Source organism: Hoplias malabaricus, chromosome 8 (genome assembly GCF_029633855.1).
Source record: "Hoplias malabaricus isolate fHopMal1 chromosome 8, fHopMal1.hap1, whole genome shotgun sequence".
Lineage (NCBI taxonomy): Eukaryota > Metazoa > Chordata > Actinopteri > Characiformes > Erythrinidae > Hoplias > Hoplias malabaricus.
Genome location: NC_089807.1, coordinates 9107292 through 9134503, shown reverse-complemented (window position 1 = coordinate 9134503; position 27212 = coordinate 9107292). Strand labels below are relative to the sequence as shown.

The window sequence follows — 27212 nt, the reverse complement described above, 5'->3', positions numbered from 1 at the left end:
AATATGATTATGAACTTGAGTTTAAATGTAGCTATGAGGGAAATTAAAGAAATAAGATCGTAGTTCAAAATGTAAAAAATATAAACGTGGGACTTTTATTATATACACTCCCGTCACCCGATTCCCGGGGAAGATGGCGGCCGCTGATCTGAGAGGTAAATTGTGTGAATTAAACGGGTTTTTCAGTTTTAAAAAAGCGGTACATGCTGTTGTTATCTTAACAAAATTTCACATTATACCGTAAATAAGTGTCTTATCAATCTGGAATCAGGGTAATTGGCTATAATAATTCTAATTCAGTTAATTGTCTCATGAGCTAAATGTGCAGTGGATCAGTGAGAACACGGGGAAATATTTTTTCTTGTTTGTGTTATATATGTGGATATGAAAAGGGCATTGATACCCGCCGTGCTGAAGTGTAACTACAGTTACTGTCTACATATGTAAATGTTTTCCTCAGCAATTTTTTAGTGAAGTACCCGATTGTGTTTATGTAAAATGTGCAATACGAATAGTTAATTTACAATAAAAATAATAGAATGTTCTGGGAAAGCCTTAAAGTGTTCTGAACAAACCTGTCGGAAAATGGTTTAATTGTTAAAATCCCCCTTCAGTCATCAATTTAACCCTGCAACACTTATCTCTGTTCTCCAAGAATTACAGAGTTAGATGTCATTTCCATGAAAAATCCCATAATTTGAAAGTTTAAAAAACACCACGCGAGTTTATGACATAAGAAACCCTGGGAACTACTGGATATAGCCATGGCATCGACTGTTTAGTTTGTTCATGATACATCCAGGAAATAAATAACACTTTAGTTTTTAAAAAGTAGATTTCCACTAGAGAGGTTTGTTAATTAAGGTATGTATTGATTAAATCTGCAGTTTTGTTATTCTAGACTTTTGCCTTTGATGTAGGCATATTGCCTTTTGTTTACCAGTTATAAGTATTATACATTTTTGGCATTTGTTTTATTTTGATTATTTTTATCATTCAGTTTTTCTCCCTCTAAAGCATTTTCAAGCTTTTCAAAATTGTGTTGCATCGATTAAGTGTATTATTTATTACTGTTAATGTTTTTATTAGTAGGTGATGTGGAATTTTACATTTCTATTGTTTTTAAAGAATCACAAATGTAATTATCTTTTTTCGGGCTGGGATTTTCTGTAAAATGTTCTGCCTGCTAAAAATGGAGATCTTTTTCATTGTTGCTTGTTTTGCAGATAATTTGCTGGGTATTTCGTGGGTGGACAGTGGGTGGGTGCCTATCCTAAACCCAGGCAATGTTCTTGACTACTTCTCTGAACGCAGCAACCCATTTTATGACAGAACATGTAACAACGAAGTAGTGAAGATGCAGAGGCTTACTCTGGACCACCTGAAGTAGGTGTATTTTTTTATAGAGCTATAAATAATTTTTTTTTTTTTCATTAAAGTTGCAATCAGTATTCATTAAATATGTTTACTGTGTACGCAAGTAAAGAAGATTAAGAAACAAATTGCTTTGCAGTTCCTGAATGAATTAGTTTGCATCCCACAGTGGATCTTCCATAGCCATGTTAAAAACATCTGTTTATATCACTTTGGTGGTTCTCAGAAATGTATATTCATGTTGTCACATTTGCTTTGTGTGGATATATTTATTTATTAGTATTATTATTTATTATTATGTGTTTGTTTTTTTTTTTTTTTTTTTTTTTTTTTTTTGTTTTTTTTTTAGTCAGATGGTTGGAGTGGAGTATATTCTGCTCCATGCTCAAGAGCCCATCCTTTACATCATCAGAAAACAACAAAGGCAGTCACCCACACAAGGTAAACAAAAATCATTATAATAAGCAAAATCAGAGAGCAGTCTCTTGCATGAGTTATTAGCATGGTGCTAAACTTGACATTTACAATTCAAAATTTGATAAAAAAAAATTGATTAAAAAAATTATTCTTGCAGACATTTAAAGCCTGAATTTTGTACATATGCTTGTTCCTATTTACAGATGACAGTATCAGAAACAATAACATGAAGTCTAAGATAGCTAAGGCAGGATTTATGGTGCTGTAATGTGTTTGCATTTGTGTGCAGTTATTCCCCTTGCTGATTATTACATTATCGCTGGAGTGGTTTATCAGGCCCCAGACCTGGGCTCAGTCATCAGCTCAAGAGTGGTGAGTGATTTATTTATTTATTTTTTATTTTTTTGTAAAATAAACACACACCTACACAGAATTGACTTAAATGCTGGCGTGTTCTGGATCTCTCATTGAATGGAGCTTCATCATTCCAGAGAATGTAGTTCCACTGCTCCAAAATCCAGTGCTGTAAGGCTTAATACTTGTTTAGCTGACATTTGGCATTGACCATAGAGGCGTTTGGCTCATTTGTAGCTGTTCAGGGGAATCCCATATCATTTTATTTCTATGTTTATTATACCAACTGGAAATCAATGGTTTTATCTTAAGGTAGCTATATTCACTTATTAATAGGGTGTTTGTCTATTAATAGAATTGTTTGTGTATATTAATAGAATTGAACTAGCTTTACTATTCTGTATGCCTGTGTGGAAAAATCATGACAGTAAATGTGAATTGTGTGCTGTTTAGTTATCTGCGGTGCATGGCATCCAGTCTGCATTTGACGAGGCCATGTCCTTCTGTCGTTATCATCCGTCTAAAGGCTACTGGTGGCATTTTAAAGACCAGGAGGAACGAGGTGATCATGCTATTCACTATAAACGCTTATAATATAAACAATAAATTTATTAATAATTTTTTTGGTCTAAAAACTTCATAAATATTAGTTAACATGAGTTAGCACATTATCAGTTGTTTTTACTGAATAATAAATCTTAAGATTTTTAAGCAAATTAAAACACAAGGTTGAACACTCTTTTCTGTCTATTTCTGTCTAAGCAGAGAAAGTGAAGCCCAAATCTAAGAAAAAAGAGGAGCCTAGTTCTCTTTTTCAGAGGCAGCGCGTGGATGCATTACTCTTGGATTTACGAAACAAATTCCCGCCAATGTTTTATCAGGTAAAAGCACAAACACACGTACACACACACCCCATCTTATACACAGGGCTAGAGTTGAGGAGTCAGAAAAATATGACAAAGGTTGATATATGTTGTCATAGTGTTATAATACAGGTGTTTTTTTGAGTTATGACTTTGATGTCAAAGCACATGGGGGAACTTAATCATAAATGTTATGCTAAAACCTGTTAAAACCATATGGTTGAAGTCTGCTTGAATATATGAATATATATATATATAATGTGTGCTTGTGTGTGTGTGTATTTATACAATTTTTGGGCAATTTGATTGCAGTTTCTAAACAATGAATCTTTTCAATCCAATGAAGCAAAAAAACGTAACCTATTTCTCTGGGCGACATGTTTTAGTAATTTATTTATTTAATTATTTATTTCCCCCCCTCTGTTGTTTTGTTTTATTTTTAGCCCAAACCAGGGGAGAAGCCCATTCCAGGTAATTTTTTAAAACTACTTTTCTATATTGCTGATCAGCCATGACATTATGACCAGCTCCACTGACCATACACTAGCACTTTGCAGTTCTACAGTTACAAATTTTCCCATACGTTGTCCTGTATACCCCCTCCCCCTTTTCATCTTGTTCTTCTGTAGTCAGAACCAACACAAAGCAGGTATTTGGCTGTTGGATCTTCTAGTCCCAAGCCCACTTTTCTAAACATTCAACCACTGTTTCTGATAAGTCAATTAATATCAAGAACCACAGTGTTATATTCACATTTGAAACAAAACACTTTTTTATTTCAAGTGGTTAAGGATGATTATTTATGTATTTAGTTATTTATTTTTTATAATAATTGAAAATTCTCTGTTTTGCTCTTGGTCTCTCTGTAGTGGAGGTAAAGAAAGAACCTGAGCTGCCAGCTGAAGCTGCTAAACAAGAAGAGCGTGAAACGGCCACAAAAACTCCAGCACCATCTGCACCCAGCAAACCACCACCTGAGAAAAGAGCCCGGCTTCAATAACACACACACACACACACACACACACTAGTAATACCAACAATATTTTTTTTTTGGTGACATGGCCCACAACTCACAACCTTCTGATGATAGAGCAAACCATAAACAGCTACATCACTACAGCAGCTCAGTATGTTTCACTCTGAATAGAGGTGGGCATTTGGTACTTAATACTTCAATCCATCATAAAAGTCCACTTCAGTCCAGCCATAAAACACAAACCTGCCTACCTACCAGACAAAACTGTGGACTCCTGGAGCTGATTGTGATGGATTAGCACATACACCCATCCTACATCTACCTATCGGACAATAACTGTGACACACAAACATAGACAACCTAACCGTGGACTCTTGGAGCTGTTTGTGATGGAAGTGTCTGCAGCCTCAATCTTAATTACAAAGACTCATTAATGATCATTGTATGGGGTTTATGATCCCAAAACAACATTTATATACTGTTCCTTTTTTGTTTAGATTTTTTGTTTTTACCTGAAGAGAGGTACATTGACCCTGCTCAAAATGAGTTGATTTTCTAAGTAAAAATAAGTGAACACATCCTCTAGAAAGAATACATATTATAACTTAAAGCAACACGTACTCTTTGCATAGGCCATAATTTGAGTTGATTTGTTGTGAGAAAGTCTCCACGTGGTTTAGGAACTGCCCAAATGAGGGAGCAATTTAGTGCTTTGCATCAAGACAATTTATGACATTAATACTATACAATTTATGAAAATCAATACATGCCACTTGGCAAGGGGTGTCAAATTGTAATTATTATTTAGCATGTATATCATGTAAATATGTAGTAATGTTTGTTTTTCATTTAGTCCAATGTGATTGATACATTTCAGTATATAAAATATATAAAAAAATTTAGAAAAAGGTGAATTAATTGTATAATTGAACATGAATGTATATCTACTGTATGACTCAATCTCAGAGACATTTGGGTTTCAGCAATGTTCCCTGCTTAGGGGCTGTCCCAGGATTTGCCTTAAAACCCTGATGTCACTTTGAAGTGCACACTTTTATGATATTGTCAAAGGGAGACTAGCAGGGGCACAAGTGTTTGAAGCGACCAAAGACTTGATTGGGGACATGATTTCTTTAACTTTGTGAGTGAAGTCTATTATAGCCTAAGAGCTCCTTTTTTTTTTTACTGTTTTCAAATATGTGACCATCAAAGACATTTGTACTCAGTCTTGAAAAAGACCCTGGCTCTGATCCCATTAGCCCTAATATAAAGTACATACTTTCATGTTTTCTCAGTGGCATTCAAAGTATCATGCACTTATCTTTTCAACAAAAGCGTGACAGCGTGTCTTTTGTGCTGATATTGCTAGGCTTGTATTAATATAGTATACAATGTAACACCATTTTATATTTCATTCTTATTGTCTTATCCAGTGGTTAAGAAGCTCTGAATAGCTCACTATTGTTGGCATAGAACCTTGAAAGCCAATAGTCACAGAGTGTACTATGTGTAGGGAGGAGGCCAGCTTTTGGGCTTGAGCCATCATTACTGTGGAAGCAGCAGATTTTTTTTCTGCTCTTCAGCTCCGTCTTGTGGTCAAAAGGGGAAGCCTTAGATTTCCAGCTGGGGGTTATTTGCCGTGTAACTGAGTCTGCACTATAATTAGAGTACAAGTTATAATTAGTGCGCTGGTTATAATTTTTGTGCTAAAATTAAGGGCCCTGACCTTAAATTATATCATGGCTGAAGAAAGGAGTAAAGTTCAGAAAATCTTTGTGTGAAAGAGGATAAGTTTTTTTTATTTAATTATAGTTTTACTTAAAATGGCTAAAGTCTTGTTCTTGCAATCACTGATTATAAATATGTCAACCCTGCTAAATACAATAATAACAATGTATAGAAATCCCACGTAATTTACTGCATGTACTCACATTTCTACTGCCATTATAATAAACATAGCTGCATTAGAATCCACTACAATTGCATTATAATTAGATGCAGTAACATGTCACTGAATAGTCATGTTTAGAATTTGACTACTGAACGGATGCCTATAAAAAATATAAAGGCACAATTTAAGGTTTTGGAGTGAAAGGGTAATGAGTGACCTACTAAAGAAATAGGGCAGTATTTGGAGATGTTGCTGCAGGTGTTTATTGTACAGTAAAAACCTGCTTCACCCTCCACTGGAGGAGCAAACGAGCTCAGAACTCAGAATCATTATAAACGATTCATTAACCTGATCCGATTCTGTTATTCCTTTGCACTAATCTGAATCGATTCCTTCACTCGTTGATCCCTTTTGCTCCATATCTGGTCGGGGGATTAGCATACATTGTGTGTGTGTGTGTATGTAAATGTAATTGTGTGCATAGCCATATACAGTGTACAGTCGAAATTCATTGACTGAATTTAATTTTAAATAAAAAACAATTAAACCAATTTAAGTATATATACAAATATTCTTATTTGTACATTTGTGAAAAAAGCTTCTTATTGATCTTTTTTAGGTTGATACTGACGATGGTAGAGTGCCTAAGCCCATCAAGGTCACATGTCGTAGTGGACTGTGTACATGCTGGTCATTTTAAATGGTGCTAGCCTATTGTTTATGTTAGAAGTTGTATACAATTTCTATTGTAATATTGGTAAAATTATATAGAAATTGGTACTTCTACAACCCCCTGAGTTTACTACATAGATCTCTCACTTATATTGTTTTATAAATTTATTTTTACTTTCCTTAAAATATTATAGAATTAATAACCCTTATGAAGTACAACATCTTCCTGAATCTTATAGATTATATTCATTCATTCATTCATTATCTGTAACTGTTTATCCAGTTCAGGGTCACAGTGGGCCCAGAGCCTACCTGGAATCATTGGGCGTAAGGCAGGAATACACTCTGGAGGGGGCGCCAGTCCTTCACAGGGCAACACACACATATTCACTCACACCTACAGACACTTTTGAGTCACCAATCCACCTACCAACATGTGTTTTTGGACTGTGGGAGGAAACCGGAGCACCCGGAGGAAACCCACGCAGACATGGGAAGAACACACCCACTCCTCACAGACAGTCACCCGGAGTGGGAATCAAACACACAACCCATCGAACCCAATCCCTGGAGCTGTGTGACACTACTTGCTGCGCCACCGTGCCGCCCTTATAGATTATAATATAGTTTTAATTTTCTTGTTTTCTTCCTATAATAGGTTTTCTTCATGTTAAAGATTTCGATTTTTCATGCATTGTGAGTGTTATGTGGTAAAGTTTGCAATTTATCAATTCAGCGCACAATGAGAAAATTAATAGTAGCTTTAAAATAAAATACAAACCTCATGTCTAGAAAATTTGGTAGACAATCTAAAAATGCAATAAAAACAGAAATCTGTAATTTGTTAATTTTGTCTCAACAAAAGCACCAAGAACATTTTTCCAGTGTTTTTAATGACAAACGATTGTTTGTTAAATATATGTAAAATTACAATCGAAAAAGCTGCAACAGAGACGTGTTTACCACTGGGTAACATCACCTTTCTTTTTAATTTTACTTTTTCATTGTTTATTTTGTGTGTATTTTTCCTGTTCTTGCTCTAGACTTGAGCTAAGTGAATGGAACACTCTGGTTGCCATTGTCTGATTCTCCTCCTCATGATGTACCATGTATTTTCAGAAGGAGACAGATCTGGATGCAAACAGGCCAGTCAAGCACACACATTCTATGTCCACAAAGCCATTGTAGACACATTGCTGTGACTTGTACAAAATTATGACTGACATTTTCCTGCTGAAATAGACATTGCCTTGACGGCAACATGTGTTTTTCCAAAACATCAGTATAAGCTTCTGCATCAATGGCACATTCACATATATGCAGATCACAAAGGCCATGGGGACTGATGTACACAGATGCTGGTTTTTGCACTTTTTTTTTTATTGATAACAGTTTTAATGGCCTTTTTCACCATTTGACCGTAGAAATATGATTTTTAGCTTTTAAATTACAATTTAAAACAGTTTTTAACAGTATCCAAAGTTCTGGAAACTGGGTTTTCAATATAATATTTTGCACGTATTAGCTTGTATTAGCTTACACTGTAGATATTTTAGAGGTGAAATACTGTTTGATTCGTACAGACTGAAAAACCTCTGTTCATTTAATCTGTTCATTGCTTTGCCTCAAACAACAATAAAATAATAATACTAAAATAAAGGGAATTACTATAGAAGTTACAAACCAATAACATAACTGTATGATCATAATATTACATAATAATACATAATACATCGAAGCATATATTTTAGAGGTATATCAAAAATCATTGAAAACGGGGGCGTGTCAGTGAGCAGCCAATCTACGCGGCCGTTTTATTTGCATAAGTGGGAGGGGCGACGACGGTTCATTTCAATGATTCATTTGAACCGGTACAATCTGAAGATTCATTTAAAACAGAGAAAAGGGATTCAGTTGGTAGTTGCATATCGCTTTAAAAGGCGAAATGGTGAAAGAGAGGAAAAGAGATTCATAATCTCGTTTTTTGGGATTATTCTAGAGGCAAAAATGGGCTCCCAAACCCTTCAGATCCTCAGACAAGGAGTATGGGCTTCTATTACCGGAGGATGGTACTACGACCCCCATCAAAACACATTTGTCAACGCTCTTCATCTGTATATCTGGCTCTTTTTGCTCTGTTTTCCCTTCACCCTTTACATGGTGAGTGTTTTTAGTAGTCATACTTTAATACGGTACCTTTTGGTGAGCTTTTTCCAAGTCCGTTATTCATTTTCCTCTTCTTCTCGTTTGAATTTTCGGTTCCACCTTAAATGGTGCAGCAGTTACAGACGTCTCAGGCGCCTGAATGTAACCACTGCACCATTTAAGGTGGAATGGACAGTTCCAATGGAAAGCCAGTGTTGTTCGCAGCTGGCCTCATTTTCCAGAGCCACCATCCTTTGTTTACATTTATACTCATATTTTAGAAATTGTACGAGGAATTAACGTTCATTTTCTTATTTTTTTCCCCACATTTTTTCTCATGTTTTTCTTTTCTTTATAAATACTAGCTGTTCATTCAGGGATGACAGCCACAGGCCTTGACCTAGTGTACAAGTGTTGATGTGACCCAGACTTTATAAAAAAAAAATATCATCATCATTAAAATCTGTGCAAACATACACACTTAACGACCTCATACCCTGCATTATCTGTGCGTCTGTGTGAGATTATACATCAAAACAACCACAATTCAACTCTACACAACCATTTTTCTAACCTCTTTATCCTTCACACTTTAACAGTCCGTGACTTTAAGACTTGGGTATGTAAATAGACTCCGTTATGATTGGGCGTATATATTCCAATAGTCTCCGCAATTAAAACACTCCAAATTCCAGTCTTTGAAATGGTGTAATATAACAAACTTTTCTGTCCATGGAAAGTGAAGAAAATTAAGTTTTCTTTCTTATATATCATTTAATTATTAATAGAATGTTGGTCTCTGAACTGAGTGAACATTTGGATAAATAATTACTGTAAGACTAAATTGGAATAAACTTTTTGTTATTGTGGAGTAGATGATCTTTAGATTTCATTGTTGGAATACTGATTTTTTTTTTTTTTTTTTTTTTTTTAACATGGTTTAAAATCACCCAGTGCCTGAAATCTACTCAGGACCACTATTTTATGATGAATGCACCAATAAATACAGTCTAAAATTAGGTGGAAAATAATCTCATTATATTAACCTATAAAAATTAAGATAGAATTATTTATTTTTTAAAATTCTAATTTTAATAGTGTGTCTAGTCCAAATCAGACGATATTCCTTTTGGATTTGTGTTCACCCAGTAAGAATTACCATATCAGTTTAATACATCACAATAGCATCCCTTAGATTTATAATAATGGCGTTTTGCTACATTCGTGTTACATGACAGTTAAATAAGTACTTCCATAATTAAAGATATGGATATGCAGTGAAATGTTAACAAGAAAATAACTCACCTGTGACTGAAACATACATAATATTGTGTAATAATTTGTAACCGTTTCTGGATGTAGGCAAAATCAGTCACATTTGTAGCCCTGTTAAAGCGAGAAAATTGATGGAAATTATATGTTCCGGTTGTCTAGAGCTCAGTTTGGGCATTGTGGTTCAAATTTACTGTCAACCAAAGGACCAATTTCCACATAATTAAAACACCCCTTTACCATCACAGAGCCTCCTCTAGCTTGAACCACACCTTGCACACAGTCCTTATTGAAGCCTTCATGAGGTCTACATCATTCACATACAGGCAGAATTGAGATTAATCTGACCAGCTAACATGTTTTCGGTCTTAAAACGTCCATTTTTTTTGTCTCTTAGCCCACTGTAACACAGCAACTTCATGAGCAGAAGTGAACAAAGACTCCTTGCATGCCATTCTGCTCCATGTTCATGGTATACAGTTCCTTGCAGAGGTCTCTTTCAAAGACTGGTAGTGAAGGACCTGCGTTGACTTCTAGAAGCAATACTTGCTTCTAGAATCAGCTGTGAATCACACTGACAGTCTCTGTCTTTTGGTCACAACACAGAGGAAAGTTTCTTGTAGACAGGAATTTTAGCCATAGCTGGTTAACCTAAATGATCTTATCCTTCGATACACTGTATGGCCTTTGGCACACACAAATGCAGTCACTCCTTTTCTGCCAATTATTAACATCTGCTTTGCAACACATTTGCACACTTCGATTGAGACATTCCCTGCACTGTACCACCACTTCTAAGTCTATGGATCCTGCCACACACCTTGCAATATATAGCCCAATCATCCTCATGCATCCTTGTGAGAATTGTTTTGTTCAGGGAACTTATTTATGCCCTTGGCCTTGAGTGTTCAAAAATCTCATCTGTGGTATTCAATGTAGGTATAGCATGTCCTAAATTTGTTCTCTCTTAAAAGTATTGATAAAAGTAAGAGTAAATTCCCAGGAGAATATAGGCCCTCACTTGAGAAGAAGGACAAAAGTAACAGCAAAAATCTATGCACTGAGACGTACTACTACTAAATTGTACTTTAGTACAGGTACTGAAGAGTTTAGCACTGTATTTCTCCATTTTATCATTTTTGTTTAGTCTAAAACAAAGTTCTGAAGTCAGTGCTGATCCATCACAAACGTAGGTTGAAAATGAAATGAAAGGGTATACCAGATTTTAAACTATTCACTTGACAGCGAAAAGTTGTTAGCTAAGCTACAAAAAATAAAACGCAGATGGTCTACCTTAACAGTTTCTGCGATGTCATAAATCCCAAACACGTTACATATACTCATATAGATAATTCCTACATATCCTACGCCAGTTTGGCCCCACCAATTCAGGCTGAAATTAAAAGGAGTGTTTCAGCTTCGACTGATTCACTTCCTGCATGATCCAATCAGAGCCCATTTACATAAATCAGCTGCCTTCATATCAGGTTGAAGAGAACTGGTCCATTCTTGGAGGTATTGACTGCGTGTCAGGTGGCAGCGTCTGCTGCAGCTGACTTTTTCCCCAGTTGTCCCTTTGCTCTAAATCTGGAGCGGAAGCTCACAGTCTATTTTCAGTGTCTATGTATATGTATTTATACTGTATGTCCAAAGGTTTGTGGACACAGTGTTTCTTTTAAAATGAAAGGAATTATTCAGGAGTTTGTTACCCCTTTGCAGCAGTAGGAATCCGCACTCCTTTGTGAATACTTTGCACCACTTTTCGAAACATCAATGTAAGAATTTCATGGCATTTAGCCTTAAGGGCATCAGTGAGGTCAGGTGCTAATATTGGATGATTCGTTTTCACAAACACCCCTCCAACTCATCCCAAAAGTACTGGCTGACCTCTATCAGGCCATATGATAAAGTTATATGGCTCCAGATGGAAATGTCTACAAACATCTGGTCATAGTGTGTAGATCCAATAGCTGGTTTTAGTGAAATATCAAGGCCTAAGCCACTGGCGTATATGGCGTGTACAGAAACACAAACCCCAGAAATGTTTCTCTGAAGGCTTCAAATCCTGCCTGTTTGGGTTTATTAGACCAGACTTAAAAAGCCACAAAGTGTGTTTTATATCCCTTGATCCAGAAAGTGATCAAATGGCCTCTTACATGTGGCTTAACTTCTGTTTGATCCGACTGGAATAGTCCCTCCTCTGCCAGAGCAGCCTGTGTACAACAGAGAGCAAAATAAAAGGAACCCTCACCAGGAAATAAATGTAAATGCCCTTCTCACGCTACATTTAATTGATCAGTCAAGACATGTTTGGAGTGTGAAGGCTGCTTGCTTGTGGTGCTGAAGTTACAAGGATATTATGGTAAAAAGGGATATGAGTTTTGTCAATGTAAACATGTGCAGAAAATACAGACATCCATCTGATGAAGTAATTCAGTCCCAATAGCTTTCCACAAAAGTGCAAGATAATACAGCATTAGACCACAGTGTGTCACACAATAAGACTACATGTTTGGTAAGAGTAGAAACTGAGTAAAGCATCTATGAACTTAAAGCTTTTAAAGCAGAAATAAATGTTGCCATCTCTCTGTGTTAATGTGGATATGAGTAATGTGTCTCTCTCTCTCTCTCTCTCTCTCTCTCTCAACCTTGTCCTTGAAAACTCCACTCATTCCAGTGCACCTTTTGAACAGTTCAAATCACAATTTAATTTTTAAAACCATGTTTTTAAATGTCATTCATGAAATTATGTCAAAATTATATTTATCACTTATCTCTCTTTCACTCTTTTGTCTATTTCAAATGTGTTCTTTAGTTTCTATTTATTTTTCTTTAAATTTATCTCTCTACTTTTTTGTTAGTATCTTACATGTCCTATATTTGTCACTCAGATGTTGACAGTTTTCTTCCATGTGTAATATACTTGGCATCTGATTGATTTAGATTCAGTTCTAATTCTGATTGTGTTCTGATTTCAGTTCTAATTATGTTTCTAATTGTGTTTCTTTTTGAAGGCCCTTCCTCCCTCTATGGTGATAGTGGGTGTTTACTGTGGGGTGATAGCAGCGATGTTTGTTTTGCTGAAGGCAGTAAATTATCGTCTGCATACAGCGCTGGATGAGGGTGAGGTCATTGAGCTTCGGGCCAAGGGGGAACCAGGCAGAGTGGCTGCTGGGGAACGACACAGAGACACACACCCTCAACAGGAGGACTCTAATGGACCAGGGTATGACTAAGATATATATATATATATATATATATATATATATATATATAATCAAGTAGTGCTGTCGCAATGACCACAGTATAGTAATACCGCTCTATTGACCAGCCAACTGCAGGGAATAGCAAGCTCCCATCACAACTGTTATGTACAAATTTTTCACTTTTTTTGCAAGTTCTTTATTTTGTGTTTATTCATTCATTATCTGTAACCGCTTATCCAATTCAGGGTCGCGGTGGGTCCAGAGCCTACCTGGAATCATTGGGCGCAAGGAGGGAATACACCCTGGAGGGGGCGCCAGTCCTTCACAGGGCAACACAGACACACACACACACACACACATACACTCACACCTACGGACACTTTTGAGTCGCCAATTCACCTACCAATGTGTGTTTTTGGACTGTGGGAGGAAACCGGAGCACCCGGAGGAAACCCACGCGGACACGGGGAGAACACACCAACTCCTCACAGACAGTCACCTGGAGCAGGAATCGAACCCACAACCTCCAGGCCCCTGGAGCTGTGTCACTGCGACACTACCTGCTGTGCCACCGTGCCGCCCTATTTTGTGTTTAATGCATGTTAAATAAATTAAAAAAAAAAGGCAGAGCCAGCCAATTTAGACAAGGAACTATACAAAATCTGTGCCATAAAAGTCACTGTGAAACAGGGAAATACATCATATTTGGCATCTCATAGCTACCCATCATCCTGCTATCAAAGCCAAACTGCCTTCACCTGCACCCAAAAAAAGTTGTGGAGCACTCAAAAAAGAATAGCGCAAGCTGGTTGGACCATTCCAATTGATCATTTCATCGTGATTTGTGTACGTTTATGGCAGTGGTACTCAGTAAGCAGACTCTGGTGCAGTTCTGGACCTAAGCACAGGTTATTACACACCAACATTAAGACACTGGAGAGGGAATTGCATCTGTCTGATTTGTGAATGAGCCTCTTTCATTTCTTGCGCTCCAGTCATGGAGCTTGTAAAACATTTTCAATGATAATGACATCTTTCAGCAGGCAGTTAATTTTTCCACTTGTGTTAATCAAAACAGTGCTGGAACTACACTTTTAAACAGTTATTTTTAGCATATAGAAAAAATGCAAAAGGGGCGGCACGGTGGTGCAGCAGGTAGTGTCGCAGTCACACAGCTCCAGGGACCTGGAGGTTGTGGGTTTGATTCCCGCTCCGAGTGACTGTGAGGAGTTTGGTGTGTTCTCCCCTGTGTCCACGTTGGTTTCCTCCCATAGCCCAAAAACACACGTTGGTAGGTGAATTGGCGACTCAAAATTGTCTGTAGGTGTTTGTGTGAGTGTGTGAGTGAATGTGTGTGTGTTGCCCTGTGAAGGACTGGCACCCCCTCCAGGGTGTATTTCCGCCTTGCGCCCAATGATTCCAGGTAGGCTCTGGACCCACCGCGACCCTGAACTGGATAAGCGGTTACAGATAATGAATGAATGAAAAAATGCAAAAGAAATGTGAGAAATTTATAGACGTGTTCAAGTCTGTGCTAGCGACTGTGCACTGTTAGGCGTGTGACCCAATTACAGCTGTATCACAGTCACAATCACTGCCTCCTTATACCTCATTAGCAATGGCCAGCTTTCAGATCTGTTAACAAATCAACATAAGTAGGCTAATATTGTATCAACAAATTAAAATGACATCTTAAAATTAAAATGGCAAGGCAAAGTGGATAGTGAAAAGCTTTCATTTAGGGAGAAACTGACTAAAAAATATTTAATAAAGATTTGGTGCTGACCTCTTAGATTTATATTTGAGAACCCCCCTAACTAGGGTTAAAAATGTGCCAGCCACAATATGCAATATACAAAATACTTATGTAGTCATTTGTAATATTTAAATGTGTGTATTGGAATATAATCTTGTGCGCGCACACACACACACACAAATGCCTGAACACCCAGAAAACATACTTTTAATGTGCCTTGGTAAGAAGAAATGTGACTGTAGAAATATTTCTAATTTGGTTACTTGATGACATTTAGAATTTCTTATAGCTTCATGTTACTGAGTTTAAAATTATGCATGGCCCCTGAGATCTGTGTTAGGACACTGGGTGAAATATAAAAATAATTACTTCAATGCTTAAATTCAAGCAATAAACTTTCGCAGTCACACGTGTAAATTTGGGACTATGGATTTAATTCATTAGTAAATGAGCGTATTTGATCTACTTTAGTTGGTGATGGTTGTGGGTGATGTAACAGGGTGAGTGTTGGATTAGTACTGTTGTTAAATCCCTGATATGACAATGGTAGGGTCTCCATCAAAAGCAGAAAATGCCCTACTGCATTTTGACCCTCATTTATATTAAATATAATTTGTGGCTGAAATGAATCTGACTGAGAAACAGTACTAATACTGCTGTTGAGTCTCAGACTAGTCTTAATTTGATAAGTATATAAGAGGGTAAAAGCAAACACGGTCTTCCTTCAAGGCACATGAGGACAGTCCCCCGCTTACAACAGCTAAAACCACTTTGTCTAGAAATATCACATTAGTTGACATATGCCCTTACTAGCTAGCATGGTGGTCAGAGATGGAGAGAGAGGGCCATTCTACTCACCTTGAAAGTAAGGCCCATGGTGCTCTTCTAGAATTTCTAAAAACACACAGCTAAGATTTAGCCTCAGATTTTCACCTAGGGATTAAGGCTAAATCTAGACTAAAAAAGATTTAGATTTCTGCATTTTAAGTGGAATCAGAATGCTAAATTATGGTTTCTTCTGCATATTTAAAAGACGATGTTTGAAAAACATTCATGTAAACAAAGAACAAAGACCATCTCTTGGGTTTTGATATTTTTGATGCAATTGATTTATGCATTGTGCTGTATTTGATGAATAATTAACTCTAAGACATGCTCAGCAGTTTCTGTTTTTAGTATTTAATCAGTAAAAACAAACTCCTCTGGGGTTGTGTAATCCAGCTGTGATGGTGATTTATTTATTATTTACAACAATAAACCAGCAGCACCGTGTATTTTGACTATAATTCTTGCATGATGAGATGAGACATAAAGTGAAACACAATTAAATCACTGGCATCCAGCCATCAGTTGCTTAATGCATTTATAGAATAGCAAAAGCCAAAATAATGTACAGTATAGTGATGTTGTATAAAGAATATCGATAAACTGAGATTAATGATCTTTAGTAGCTTGGTACAGTTTGTCCACAGCCAATTAGAAATATTATTTGAATTGTAATGCTTATGTTTTTAGTTTATAGTCCATGGACTCAGGAATGTACAGAAAGTGTTCTGAGATCCCATTTAATGTTAAAGGGAATCAGAAAAAGAACCCCATTAATTACATTGCTAAAGCACCAAAAAAACCTGAGGTCATTTGTCACTGGTTCATTTCTACGTTTATTTTCACAGAACTGAGTTTGGTTCTTTCAGAAAAGAGTGTACAGGAAAACATTTGTTATAATATCTCTTCTTGTAAGTATAAAATGATCCAAATTCATCTTAACCAGATATAGAATTTTACCTTTTTCAGTTTTATCATTAGAGTTATGAGAATAATGTAAGCTAATGTGAAAAAGCTTGCTTTACCATCAGCATTTATATGTGAATCATAACACACCTGTCTCAGCAATCTCTAATCAACTTGTTTGATTTCTGACACTGTATTACACTCTGTTCTCTACTGTGTTAGTACAAACACATTTTCTGTGCACACCTTTGTCAGTTTCTTTAAATGGAAACAGCATTAAAGCACATTTAGAGCTGGAAATGTGAGCCAGTTCCACATTCCTGTACTTTCTGGAATGGTGGTGGGTTTGGGGATCTGGTCAGTGAGCAGTTTGGCTCAGAAATAAAAGACTAGATACAGAGACACACACATTGCATTTTTTTCCTGGTTTGGGCGTGTATGTGGTGAGACGGTTGTGATTGTGCAACAGATTTCTGTGGAACTTTTTTCTTTTTCTTTTTTTTGGTCAGTCTTGGAGCTCATATGAAAGCAGAATTTTGTTCAAACAGATAGTTTACACACAGTGGTCAGGCACCAATGCTTGAGTGTTATTTCTGAATCACAAACACCATTCTAGACACAAGCTGTCTATCTATCCATGTCTGTATCCCACCATGCATCCTTCATTCTTCTATATTATTTGTATGTGTGTGTGTGTATTTTGCAGGAAGATAAATGGTATCATTAACTCCCTCTTCTTAAAGAAGGCTAGTTTGTGTAGTTGCTAGGTAACCATAACCATATGCCTGTGTGTTTGGTCATGTGTGTTTGTGTGTGGATGTTGCAGCGATCCTGGAGGGGGAATAGAGATGGCTGATTTTGTTAGAGAGGAAACTCCACCAGTTGACTGCAGCTCACGGAACTCCTACACAGGAATGGACTCCAACCACCAGGTGAGAGGGAGCGAGCAAGAGAGAGAGAGAAAGAGACAGATGAAGAGATAAAGGAAAGGCAATGAATTAGAAAGACTGATAGAGGGACAGATGCTGGAAAAGAAAAAGAATGAAAAGAGACCCTTCCCTACAGTGGTTTTGCTCTGCCCATTCTTGCTAGAGTAGAGTGAAGTTTCTGCAGACAATTGTTTGCAGAGTTCTTGGACAAAGGTGCGGAAAAAGGAATAATACATTGTTTTTTTTCTGGGTGTCAGAATAGAGACAGATTACTGCAATATTTCAAAGGATTCACAGCATCAGAAACTATACTTTTTCACCACACCTAGATGATTTCAGCCTAAATATACTTTAGTTTGTTCCATATTTTAGTTCTGTCTACAGTAAGGCAAGATTGTTGCAGTCTCAGTAGTCATAATGAGGAAGGATGACGATGCCCTCTCAACTCTCTCTCCACACTGCTGTTCTGTCTCTTCAGTGTTTAAATCTGGAGCCTGTGCTTTTTACTGAGGCCATTTTAATGGCCCTGATCTCAGGAGTGCTGTGTTCTAGGCCACTGTATCTGCAGCAGTGTGTGTATGGGGGGGTGTATGTGCTGTGATCCCTCTGCTGGAGAACAGAGCAATTTTAGCTATCAAAATACACACACACACCTATCAGAACCAAAGTCTCTGAGCAAAATGAAAAATGTAGTCATCCACTGTATATATAATATAAATACTCTTCAGCAGTTTGAGAGTGTGTCTAGAGTGTGTTTTTTCAGATTAAAAAACAGAAAACATCCCTTTTGATGATGTCTCTCTCTCCCTCTTTGTTACACTGTTGCAGATTGCTTCTTCTCGTGGGGGTCCTGATGCAGCCAAAGGTGAGATTAACACATGACACACAGCTAAATTGAGTGGCACTTTTTAAACACTCTACCTATTAGGACTAGCACATGCATATAATTCTGTCAAGCTTCCTCTGAGGTATCAGTTCTTTTCAGTCCTTGACTAAGGCCCTGTTCACACTTGGCTTTTGTCAGCGAATTTTCACATGAGAAATTCCATGAATTTCAGTGAGTTTTGCAGCAACAGGCAAATTTAATATGTTAGGTTTTGCGTCTAATTCAACTTTGGTGAACTTCCACAGGCGAATTAATCTCCTTGACCAATAGCTTTGGTTGCTGTGTGAACTAGGAGGCCTTCTGTACCATCTCTGCTTTGTCTGAGCCATCATGGAGAAAGTGCTTACTGCTGTTGTGGTTTCAAAACAGGAGATTTTATACAACGCATTTTTGTGGATTATAAGAGACAACACAAGTGATAGTAAAACAGAAACTAAACAAACTCCTCTTTGAGAGCTCTTGATGTTCGCCGCTGTTGATACAATACTAGCATTCTTCAGATGTGAAGCGGCTGAGAGGAGTTTCTTTCTGAGTTGGGGTTATTCACATCAGTCTCTCTCTGTGCAGTGTTTACTAAATGTTTGACTGTTGAGCCTGTGGAATGTGTGTGAACAAATAAAATGATGTTGACTACAGGATAAAAGATATTGCTCATAACTGTAACACTGGTGGTACTCTAGCCATTCAAATACAGCAACGGACAGAATAATTGATCAGACATGGCAAATCAGATGAACTCCAAATATACGTAACACGCCTCTCACTGCTGAGACATTTGAAACACAGTTTGAATGGCTCTGATTGAGCAGTAGGGCTGTATTAATTGTAGGAAACTGGAGAAGATGATGTAAGAAGTAGTATTTAGAATAACAATGTTGTACTTTCTAAGCACTACAATTACAAATAGAGCCAACATAATTAAACTGAAAAGATGTTAAGTTATATGCAATTAAAATTAAACCTGATTCATGTGTTATTTAAATTTTATAAGACTGATGAAGCAGCGTCAGCCTGTATGTGGGTGTGTGAGGTAGAGGTTAAATAAATAATGAAATCTCACCTTCCTCCTCTTTCTCTTTTTTCCCTCTTTTTCCAGGTGATATAGGGAAGACTTCTGATGACCTCAGTTTGAGTCTGGCTCAGAGCTGCTGTAGTCAGGACCAAGGTGAGAATGATTTTATTTAGTTTTTTTTTTTTTTTCTTAAATTTTGTTTAAACATTATGTTTAATATATTTCCATGTTAAATAATTTTCTCCATCATACACATTAAACTAAAGCTTTTCTATGGGCTTATTTCATTTTTTAATATTGGTCCTATTAAAAATTAAATGAGCAAGTCAGTAGTGTAATATGTATTGAAATAATTCTTTTTTCCAGGAAACTAAATGGTCAAATTTGTTTTTACATTCTCTGCATTTTGTTTTTTTTCCTCCTCATCCCCAGATTTGATGTCAGACCCAAAGATGTACTGCCTCATATCCAATGGTTCATTTGCATCCATGCAGCCCTCCACTTCACTGGCTCAGGATCTTTACAGTTCCACCCCTCATCCGTTCAGCCAATCGCTGTCCTCCTGTGACACTGAAATCACTGCCCATGTCCCTGCCCACTCTCAATCCTTCCGTAAGGACCCATCTCGTCCTCGTGGTCTCCCTCGGACCTCCAGTTCTGCCGGCTCTGCATTTCCAGACTCTTCTGTGCCAGAGTTCAGCCTGTATCCCCCTCCACGGAGGGGGGGGCTGGATCCTGTGTGTGAATTGGACACCTCCAAACCACAGAGGAAGCTAGAGGGTAGGGAACAACAGCAAGATTCACCCATGCCATCTACGTCAGGGACAGAATGCTATAAACATAATAAACGAGAACGGCGAAAATTGGCACGGTCTATTTCCAGAGAGACGGGGGAAGGGGAATATGAGGTTGGAAGTGGGGCTGGACTGTACCAAGGTGAGAGTTTTCGAGGGAGGGGTTCAGGAAGCACCGTTTTAAGGGAAAAAGGAGGAGAACCAAGCATGGACAGTCTGAGGAGTTTGAGCACTCGGAGCAGCGGCTCGACGGAAAGCTACTGCAGTGGAACAGACAGAGACACTAACAGCACGTTGAGTAGTTTACACAGTGAGCAAACAAGCTCAACACATGTTGAAAGCCTCCTCTCACTTTCAGGTGATGAAAGAGGGGCATCAGGACCCAGTGTAGCCTCGGGGGAGGCCAATAAAAACCCCCATGCCAATGAACTCAGCACCAAACCAGCCACTGACGAACCTTCCACTCCTGCAAATGCATCACACACCAGCCAAGAAGGGGTGGAGCCTCATAGTGAAGGAGGAGGGACCAAGACTAATGACCCCTCCCAGGAGAGAGACGACGTTCAGCCCAAATCGTCTGATCTTGTCCAGCGGGCAGCATCATCCGCAGGCCGGAGTGGACGTCGTCGTAATGGTAATAAAGTCTTATACAGTTGTCAAAATTAAACATGTTTTCCAATACCTTTCTCATGCAGGTTATGTAAGGATTAATTAGGATTCTGTCAGCTGAATATTTATAATTGTTTATTTGTCATGTATTTCTTGTAAATGCAATTTTATATTTTATTGTACCCTAATAATTAACAGTAATTCTCTATCAATTGATGATAAAATTTTGACCAGCCCAAAATTAGAACAGTTCATAAGCAAGAATTTTGTTGTGCTCTAAAATTATCGAGTGTAATTATTTTTACTAACATTACAAATGTATTGCAGTTTATTTGACTCCTTCAAATTTGAGCCATTATTAAACATTTGGTATTTGATACATTTGGTATATGGTAAGACAACCTCAACATATCATTATCAATTTCAGTATAAATATTCTTGATTTTCAAACATTACAAGAAAAATCTGCATTTAGACTGCGTTGAATTTGCAATGTTATATTCGTCTTAAGTGCAGTTATCAATTTTGAACGACATAATGTGAATAGACTTATGTTTTTCCCAGCCCTAGGTAAGAAGCGTGCAAACAGTTTTGACGCTAGCCGTCACCGTGACTACGCGAACCTGCGGGGGTTAGCAAAGCCTCGCTCTGCTGTCTTTGTTAAAGGAGACGAGGACTCCAGTGACCAGAGTGAACTGAGCCATGCTTCCAGCCTCCGTTCTGCACACCAGCTGAGCACAGACTCATCAACCTGCCCTTCACCACCTGGTGCCCCTTGCTGTTCTCTCCAGGCCAAGGCCCGTGGTGAGAGGGCAAAAGATAGGGACAAGGACCGGGCAAAGAGACGCTCGTCCAGGCGTACAGCTAGTGCTAAAACCCATGCTCGTGTCCTCAGCTTAGACAGCAGCACGGTCACCACAGACCCCCATCACCTAGGGGCTCCTTCCTGCCCTCGCCCACCACTCACCACCTCAAAATCCGATCTGGAGGCCAAGGAAGGAGAGGTTCTGGATGCAGCATCACTGCTGGGCCGGGCTTGCCACCTAGAGTCTGTCACTCGCTCCCGAAACAGCCTCCCCTGCCCCATAATGCTCAGCGACACTCATGACAACAATGCTACTGCCAGAGGTGAGTGTGCACATTTTTATTTATATATCCCATTTCACATCTTAGCCCTACCACTTAGTCTTACTCCTCAGTTTAGGGGGTCTCACTTCTTGTTGGGAAAGATGAGGAGAGGGAGGGCTGTGTACACCTTCAGGGGCACACTTTAAACAAAGGACTATGAATTCCTTGTGAATTGCTGGTAAGATGGTGGTGCAAGTGACCAAAGAAAGCCAAAAATATTAGTACATTTTCTGTTTTAAAAGCTATAATAACTTGTTTTATTCTTAGATTTAGTGTAGTTTCAATGGATGATCAATCCCATCAGTCAATCAAGAATTTTATATATAGCGCTTTTTACAACTAAAGTTGTCACAAAGCAGCTTTACATAAATAGTATCAGAACAGATATCATTCATAACAAGCATAAAACATCTTGTTATAATAGTTTGCAGCTATTTCAGAATTTCCAGTTCCACCTTAAATGGTGACAATTATGTTCTATGGCATGTGCCTACTCTAAAATCTAAGGTGGAACTGGATGTTTTGAACAGAAATGCCTCAGAATAAGCAGCTGAATTCAGCTTCTCATCACAGAGAGTTGGAGTGTTTGATAATATATGATTGTGGAACACTTTTGAAGGTCTGATGCCCTAAATTTAACTACATTAATGTCCAGAAGCTCTGATATCACTTTTTTACATTCTGAATATGTATCTGTCATACTGTTTCATAGGATTTTAACGACTACACATTATAACTCATTTCCAAGGGGCAAGAAAACACTTGAAAATTAGGGGTAGGGGTAAACTTAAATGGGATTCATCTATAACATGATTTTTGCCTTCCATTAAACTTTTTCTGATGAACTTACTCAGTTAGTCACCAGTCAACTTTGAAATCTTGGTTTCAAGTTTCTCTCTCTTTCTCTCTCTTTCTCTCTCTCTCTCTCTCACACACACACACACACTCACGCTCATCACATGTTGTTTATGCATTTTTCAAGTGCATTTGGAATGTTAGGATGTTTGTTATAGGTTGGGTGTTTTTATTTGTCCCCCCCCCCCCCCCCCACTTTATAGCTTTTCTAGAAAAGGTTTGTGGACTTTATTTGTGGGTAAACACCCTCGATACTATAATGGAAACCCCTCTTGCTGATTAAAGGCTGTAGCTGGTGTGATTTTTGGACAGTATGTTATGTCCATCCTCTAGCTCTAAAACACATGCGCAACAAAGTGCAGTGTCAGTGTCACTGCTGATCCACCACACCAATAATAGCAGGACAACAGTGGATGTGTGGTCAGAGACTGTCTAGTAATGATATGTTTGTGGTGTTATTTCTGTTCTCTCTCTAGATGATAATGATGGATGTTTATTTAGGACATCAGGCCGAGGAAGCATTTTTGTGTGTGCTTGTGTGTGTGCGTGTGTAAGAGAGAGAAAGAAAGAGATTGTAACTGTGTGTGTGCATAGTCTCTTAGAATTTAATTACAAAACTATATGCTGAGGGAGTAGTTCTTGTTTTTGTGTTTTGAAGCACATTTCTCTTTTCCTCTGTCAAAGATGTTGAAAAGACTCAGACACACACACTGTCATTTTTGTTTTTCATAACCCAGAATTATCAGGGGAAGATTTTGAACTTAATTTGATGGATCATACAAACTAACACATCACCTCATTAACCCAATGTTCCACTGTGGTCATGTGATCACCCTTAGCCCCTCATAATATTAGTCCCCTATAGTTATATATCATGTGTCACACTATAACATCTAGCTGCAGAGAGGAGAGATCAAGCCCCCTCTCTAGCCACTGCTTAGATGAGTATAAACTGTACCGTTAAAATAAAAGACTTATCGTTACAGTTAGCTGTCTCAGCAAGCACATTAGAAATATTACTCGTTCACTTTGACTTGGAAAAGATATCTAGAAGCATTTTCTTGAGGTTTCCTTAGGTCAACAGCAGGTTGAGATAATGGTGATGATTGTTGATTTCTTGACGATTGGTGAGGGGAGGTGGGAGGAAAAATGCTGTGATATTATTAGTTCATTGATTTTTTTTTTTTTTTTCTGGCCTCTTTTATAAAGCAATACCGTAATGTTTGTCACACATGAAAATTAATCTTCAAAATTATTCAGTTAAGGACAGGGCTAGGTGTTAAATCATTTTACATTGGTGTTTGTTACCCAACTTTATGCCTGCGGAATGTAATTGGGAAACTGAGGCTGACAAAGCTCAACAGCAATTTACCTAGCTAGCTAACATTACTCACCAGCACTGTAGCTAGCTAGCCAATCTGGATTTTCTTCCAAGCCTGGGGCTTGATCTGCAAGGCTGCCATTTGATGTCACTACCGCTGCACCAAAGAGGGTGTTTCCATAACAACAGCCCCTCTCTCTCCTCTGTGGGCAGCGGCGGGTGGCGAGGACAGCGTAACGTTCCGGCGAGAGCGTAGCACGTTCCGTCGGCAGGCCGTCAGGAGACGGCACAACGCCGGGAGTAACCCAACCCCCCCCACCTCACTCATCGGATCGCCACTCAGGTAAACTCCCCAACCCTCTCTCACCCATTTGATCTCAGCTAAGGTAGGCCTTACCTGGTACTGCACCACCCCCAACACCTACCACCGGTGATGATGTTCCTAATAATCTTCATCAGTGTCTTCCTCTCTTTTTTGTCTTCCAGAGGTCACTGCGTTGTCTTTTACTTGTCTTTGAAACTTTCTCACTTTACCCAATGTTCTTAAAAGCCCAAAATATTTTTGATGTCTGTTTTTGATTTTATCTGGACTATGTATCAAGATATAAAACTACTCCGTGGTTCATTTTGCATGAACATGTCTGGCATGGCATTTTATGTCTGATTTTATTTTATATTTAAATTTTTTTTGTTTGTTTATTAGCTCCACTGAGAGATTTGGACCGTTTCAATTTGTCCAATTTTGTGATTGAGCTTCCAACAGGTTTTATGTTCTCCTCAGTGTGGCCCCAGAGCTTCTTCCAAGAACAAATCTGCAGTTTTCAGAGCACTCCACTGAGACTAGGACTATTGATCATATTGACATTTCTTTAAGTCTGCACGCAGGTTTGTTCCTTGCACTCTCACAGCTGGAGAGGGAAAGAGATGTTATGTAGAGAAGGGAAAAAATCAAGATTAAAGAACTTTTCTGCTCTGCTTTCTGTGCCAAAAAACACAGATCACACTGGAGACAAGATGAACATATCCTCTCAGATTTTCAAAATTCACTTATTTACCACTTCGAAAGTGATCCCCAGTTTTTGGGTGAAATCTGTAAATAGTCAGAGTTCACAATTCACCCCAAGTACATCTTCATCCCTGACAGAGTTGTTTTCATCGTCATGTGCCTTCCATTATGCTACACCTGTGTTCATGGTGACATAACACTTATATCCATGCTTGTGATGCACCCATTTTGATACAACACCTAATCATGACCCATTTCCAGTGTTACTTACTTGTTTCTGTGATCAGGCTTTTCACAGGGCTCAATCCACAAGTGGATTTGTTTGTGTCTTAGTCAAAAACTGCAGGCGTTAATTTCTAGAACTCAAAGTCACAAGGTTGATCTGAAACTAGAAGCATTCACCTCTACACTTGTGAACGCATTACCTGCTGCTACCTTCATTTCTGAAGGACATTTCTGTTGGTTCCATTTTCTCCTTTATGCACAAAGAAGTGCTTAATCTTTAGTTTGAAAAAGTAATTCCCACTTTTCAGCATTGGGAACAGAAATCCACTGAAGGTCGTGGTGTTTTTTTAATAAACAGCCTGAACTTGGCTGAGTGCAGAAATGCTAAGCTAAGCGTTTGGCTGGACTGAGGGTAGGTCAGTCAAACCTACTCTCAGTAAATAATCGCTGTATTGCACTAATGTGCTAATCCCACTTTGTTTTTGCATGTGTTTTCCTTGGCACGGAATTTTATTTATTCTTTGATGTGTAGTCCCAGTCAAAGTTTTGGACCCTCTGGCACATGAAGATTTTTTTAATATAATAGTAATAATAATTGCTTAGTAAAAGTCATGATCAACGCTAGACTAGCATAAATAGACAGTCAAACTGAGCCTCATGCACTTCACACCATCTCATTAGCTCAAATGCAACTTTTGCTTCCTACAAATTTGTCAAACTTTCTACAGTGAAATTGACTTAAACAACCTTCATGCCAAATGATTCTTGTAGGAATAATGTTTTGTGGGTGTGTAGGTTCATGTCCACTGTTACTAATGATCACATACAGTGAAGTTTCTAACATTTATCCGCAGGCTTTTCACATTTAAAAACAACAACAGACAAACCTCATGCAGTCAGTGGGTCAACATTAGTTTTTTCACTGTTTAAACTTGCAGCGTATCTATGGTAACCAGCCTATCTTCCTCCTCTGTTCTGGAGGGATGTTTTTTTTACATATCCTTATCCACCCTCTTCAGCATACACCTCCTCATTTTCAGTATCTCTCTAGCTTGCTCTTTGCTCTTTCTCTTGTTCTTTAATTATTTCTTTTTCCTTTTTATTTTCACCTCTGTGTATTTCTCTAATTTACTGTCTTCTACTTTCACCAACTCTCTCAATTTCTTTTTTACTCTTTCTTTTGCTTACTGTCCCTCACTCATTTCATCCTGCTTTTTTCCCCTCATTATTTCGCCCACTGTTTATTTCTCTCTTCTTCCCTTTTCTCCATCTCTCTCTCTCTCCCTTCCTCCCTCCCTCCCTCTGCCTCACTATATGTGTCACTCTCCCTCTGTCTCTCTCTTGTTCACCCCAGTCTGCAGGAGGCTCTGAGTCAGGCATCTCAGGTGTGTGTGTCAGGGATCAGAGGTCATCCATCTCGTACTCCGTCTCAGGTGACGGTTCTGAGTGCTAGTGCCTCCCTGCTGGTCAGGAACGGAAGTGTGCAGCTCGAGTGCTCTCAGGACAAAGCCTCCACAGTGGGCATGGCCAGTCTACAGGAGGACTTCGGTACGGAAAAACAAGAACCGCACATTATACACGGCTCTTCATGCCTTTTCACTCTGCTAAATTAATTAATAGACACACACACACACACCCCACACTTTTTGCATGTTTTAAAACATTATTGCCATTTATTCACACTGTGTCTACACAATGTACAATCTTCTTAAACATCCTCTGCATTCTTTCACACTTTTATTTATTTTTTTTTCTAATTCTTTGGCTTGATTTTACCCTCTACATTCAGA

The 27212-nt window shown here is 38.2% G+C and overlaps 2 protein-coding genes across 5 annotated transcripts in view; both read left to right on the top strand.

The window, feature by feature from the left end:
- Window positions 1-122: 122 nt before the first annotated feature.
- On the top strand, window positions 123-6355 carry med6 (mediator complex subunit 6). 2 transcript variants are annotated; one of them, XM_066679189.1, is made up of 8 exons: window positions 123-155; window positions 1227-1386; window positions 1724-1815; window positions 2081-2163; window positions 2599-2707; window positions 2911-3026; window positions 3452-3479; window positions 3878-6355. In XM_066679189.1, the coding sequence occupies exons 1-8, from the start codon at window positions 134-136 to the stop codon at window positions 4006-4008; spliced, it is 741 nt and encodes a 246-aa protein (XP_066535286.1). In that variant the 5' UTR covers window positions 123-133; the 3' UTR covers window positions 4009-6355. The 2 variants fall into 2 exon arrangements, with proteins under 2 accessions (XP_066535286.1, XP_066535285.1); XM_066679188.1 differs by having other exon boundaries at window positions 2908-3026.
- Window positions 6356-8454: 2099 nt separating this feature from the next.
- Window positions 8455-27212, top strand: part of pcnx1 (pecanex 1) — a 39030-nt gene continuing 20272 nt past the window's right edge. For all 3 annotated transcript variants that reach the window (XM_066678505.1, XM_066678506.1, XM_066678504.1), the window contains exons 1-9: window positions 8455-8707; window positions 12979-13190; window positions 17484-17589; window positions 18415-18451; window positions 19569-19637; window positions 19917-20912; window positions 21452-22015; window positions 24405-24534; window positions 26777-26970. In XM_066678505.1, the coding sequence (XP_066534602.1) occupies window positions 8555-8707; window positions 12979-13190; window positions 17484-17589; window positions 18415-18451; window positions 19569-19637; window positions 19917-20912; window positions 21452-22015; window positions 24405-24534; window positions 26777-26970 (2461 nt within the window). In that variant the 5' untranslated portion in view covers window positions 8455-8554. The remainder of the gene's footprint in view (window positions 8708-12978; window positions 13191-17483; window positions 17590-18414; window positions 18452-19568; window positions 19638-19916; window positions 20913-21451; window positions 22016-24404; window positions 24535-26776; window positions 26971-27212) is intronic.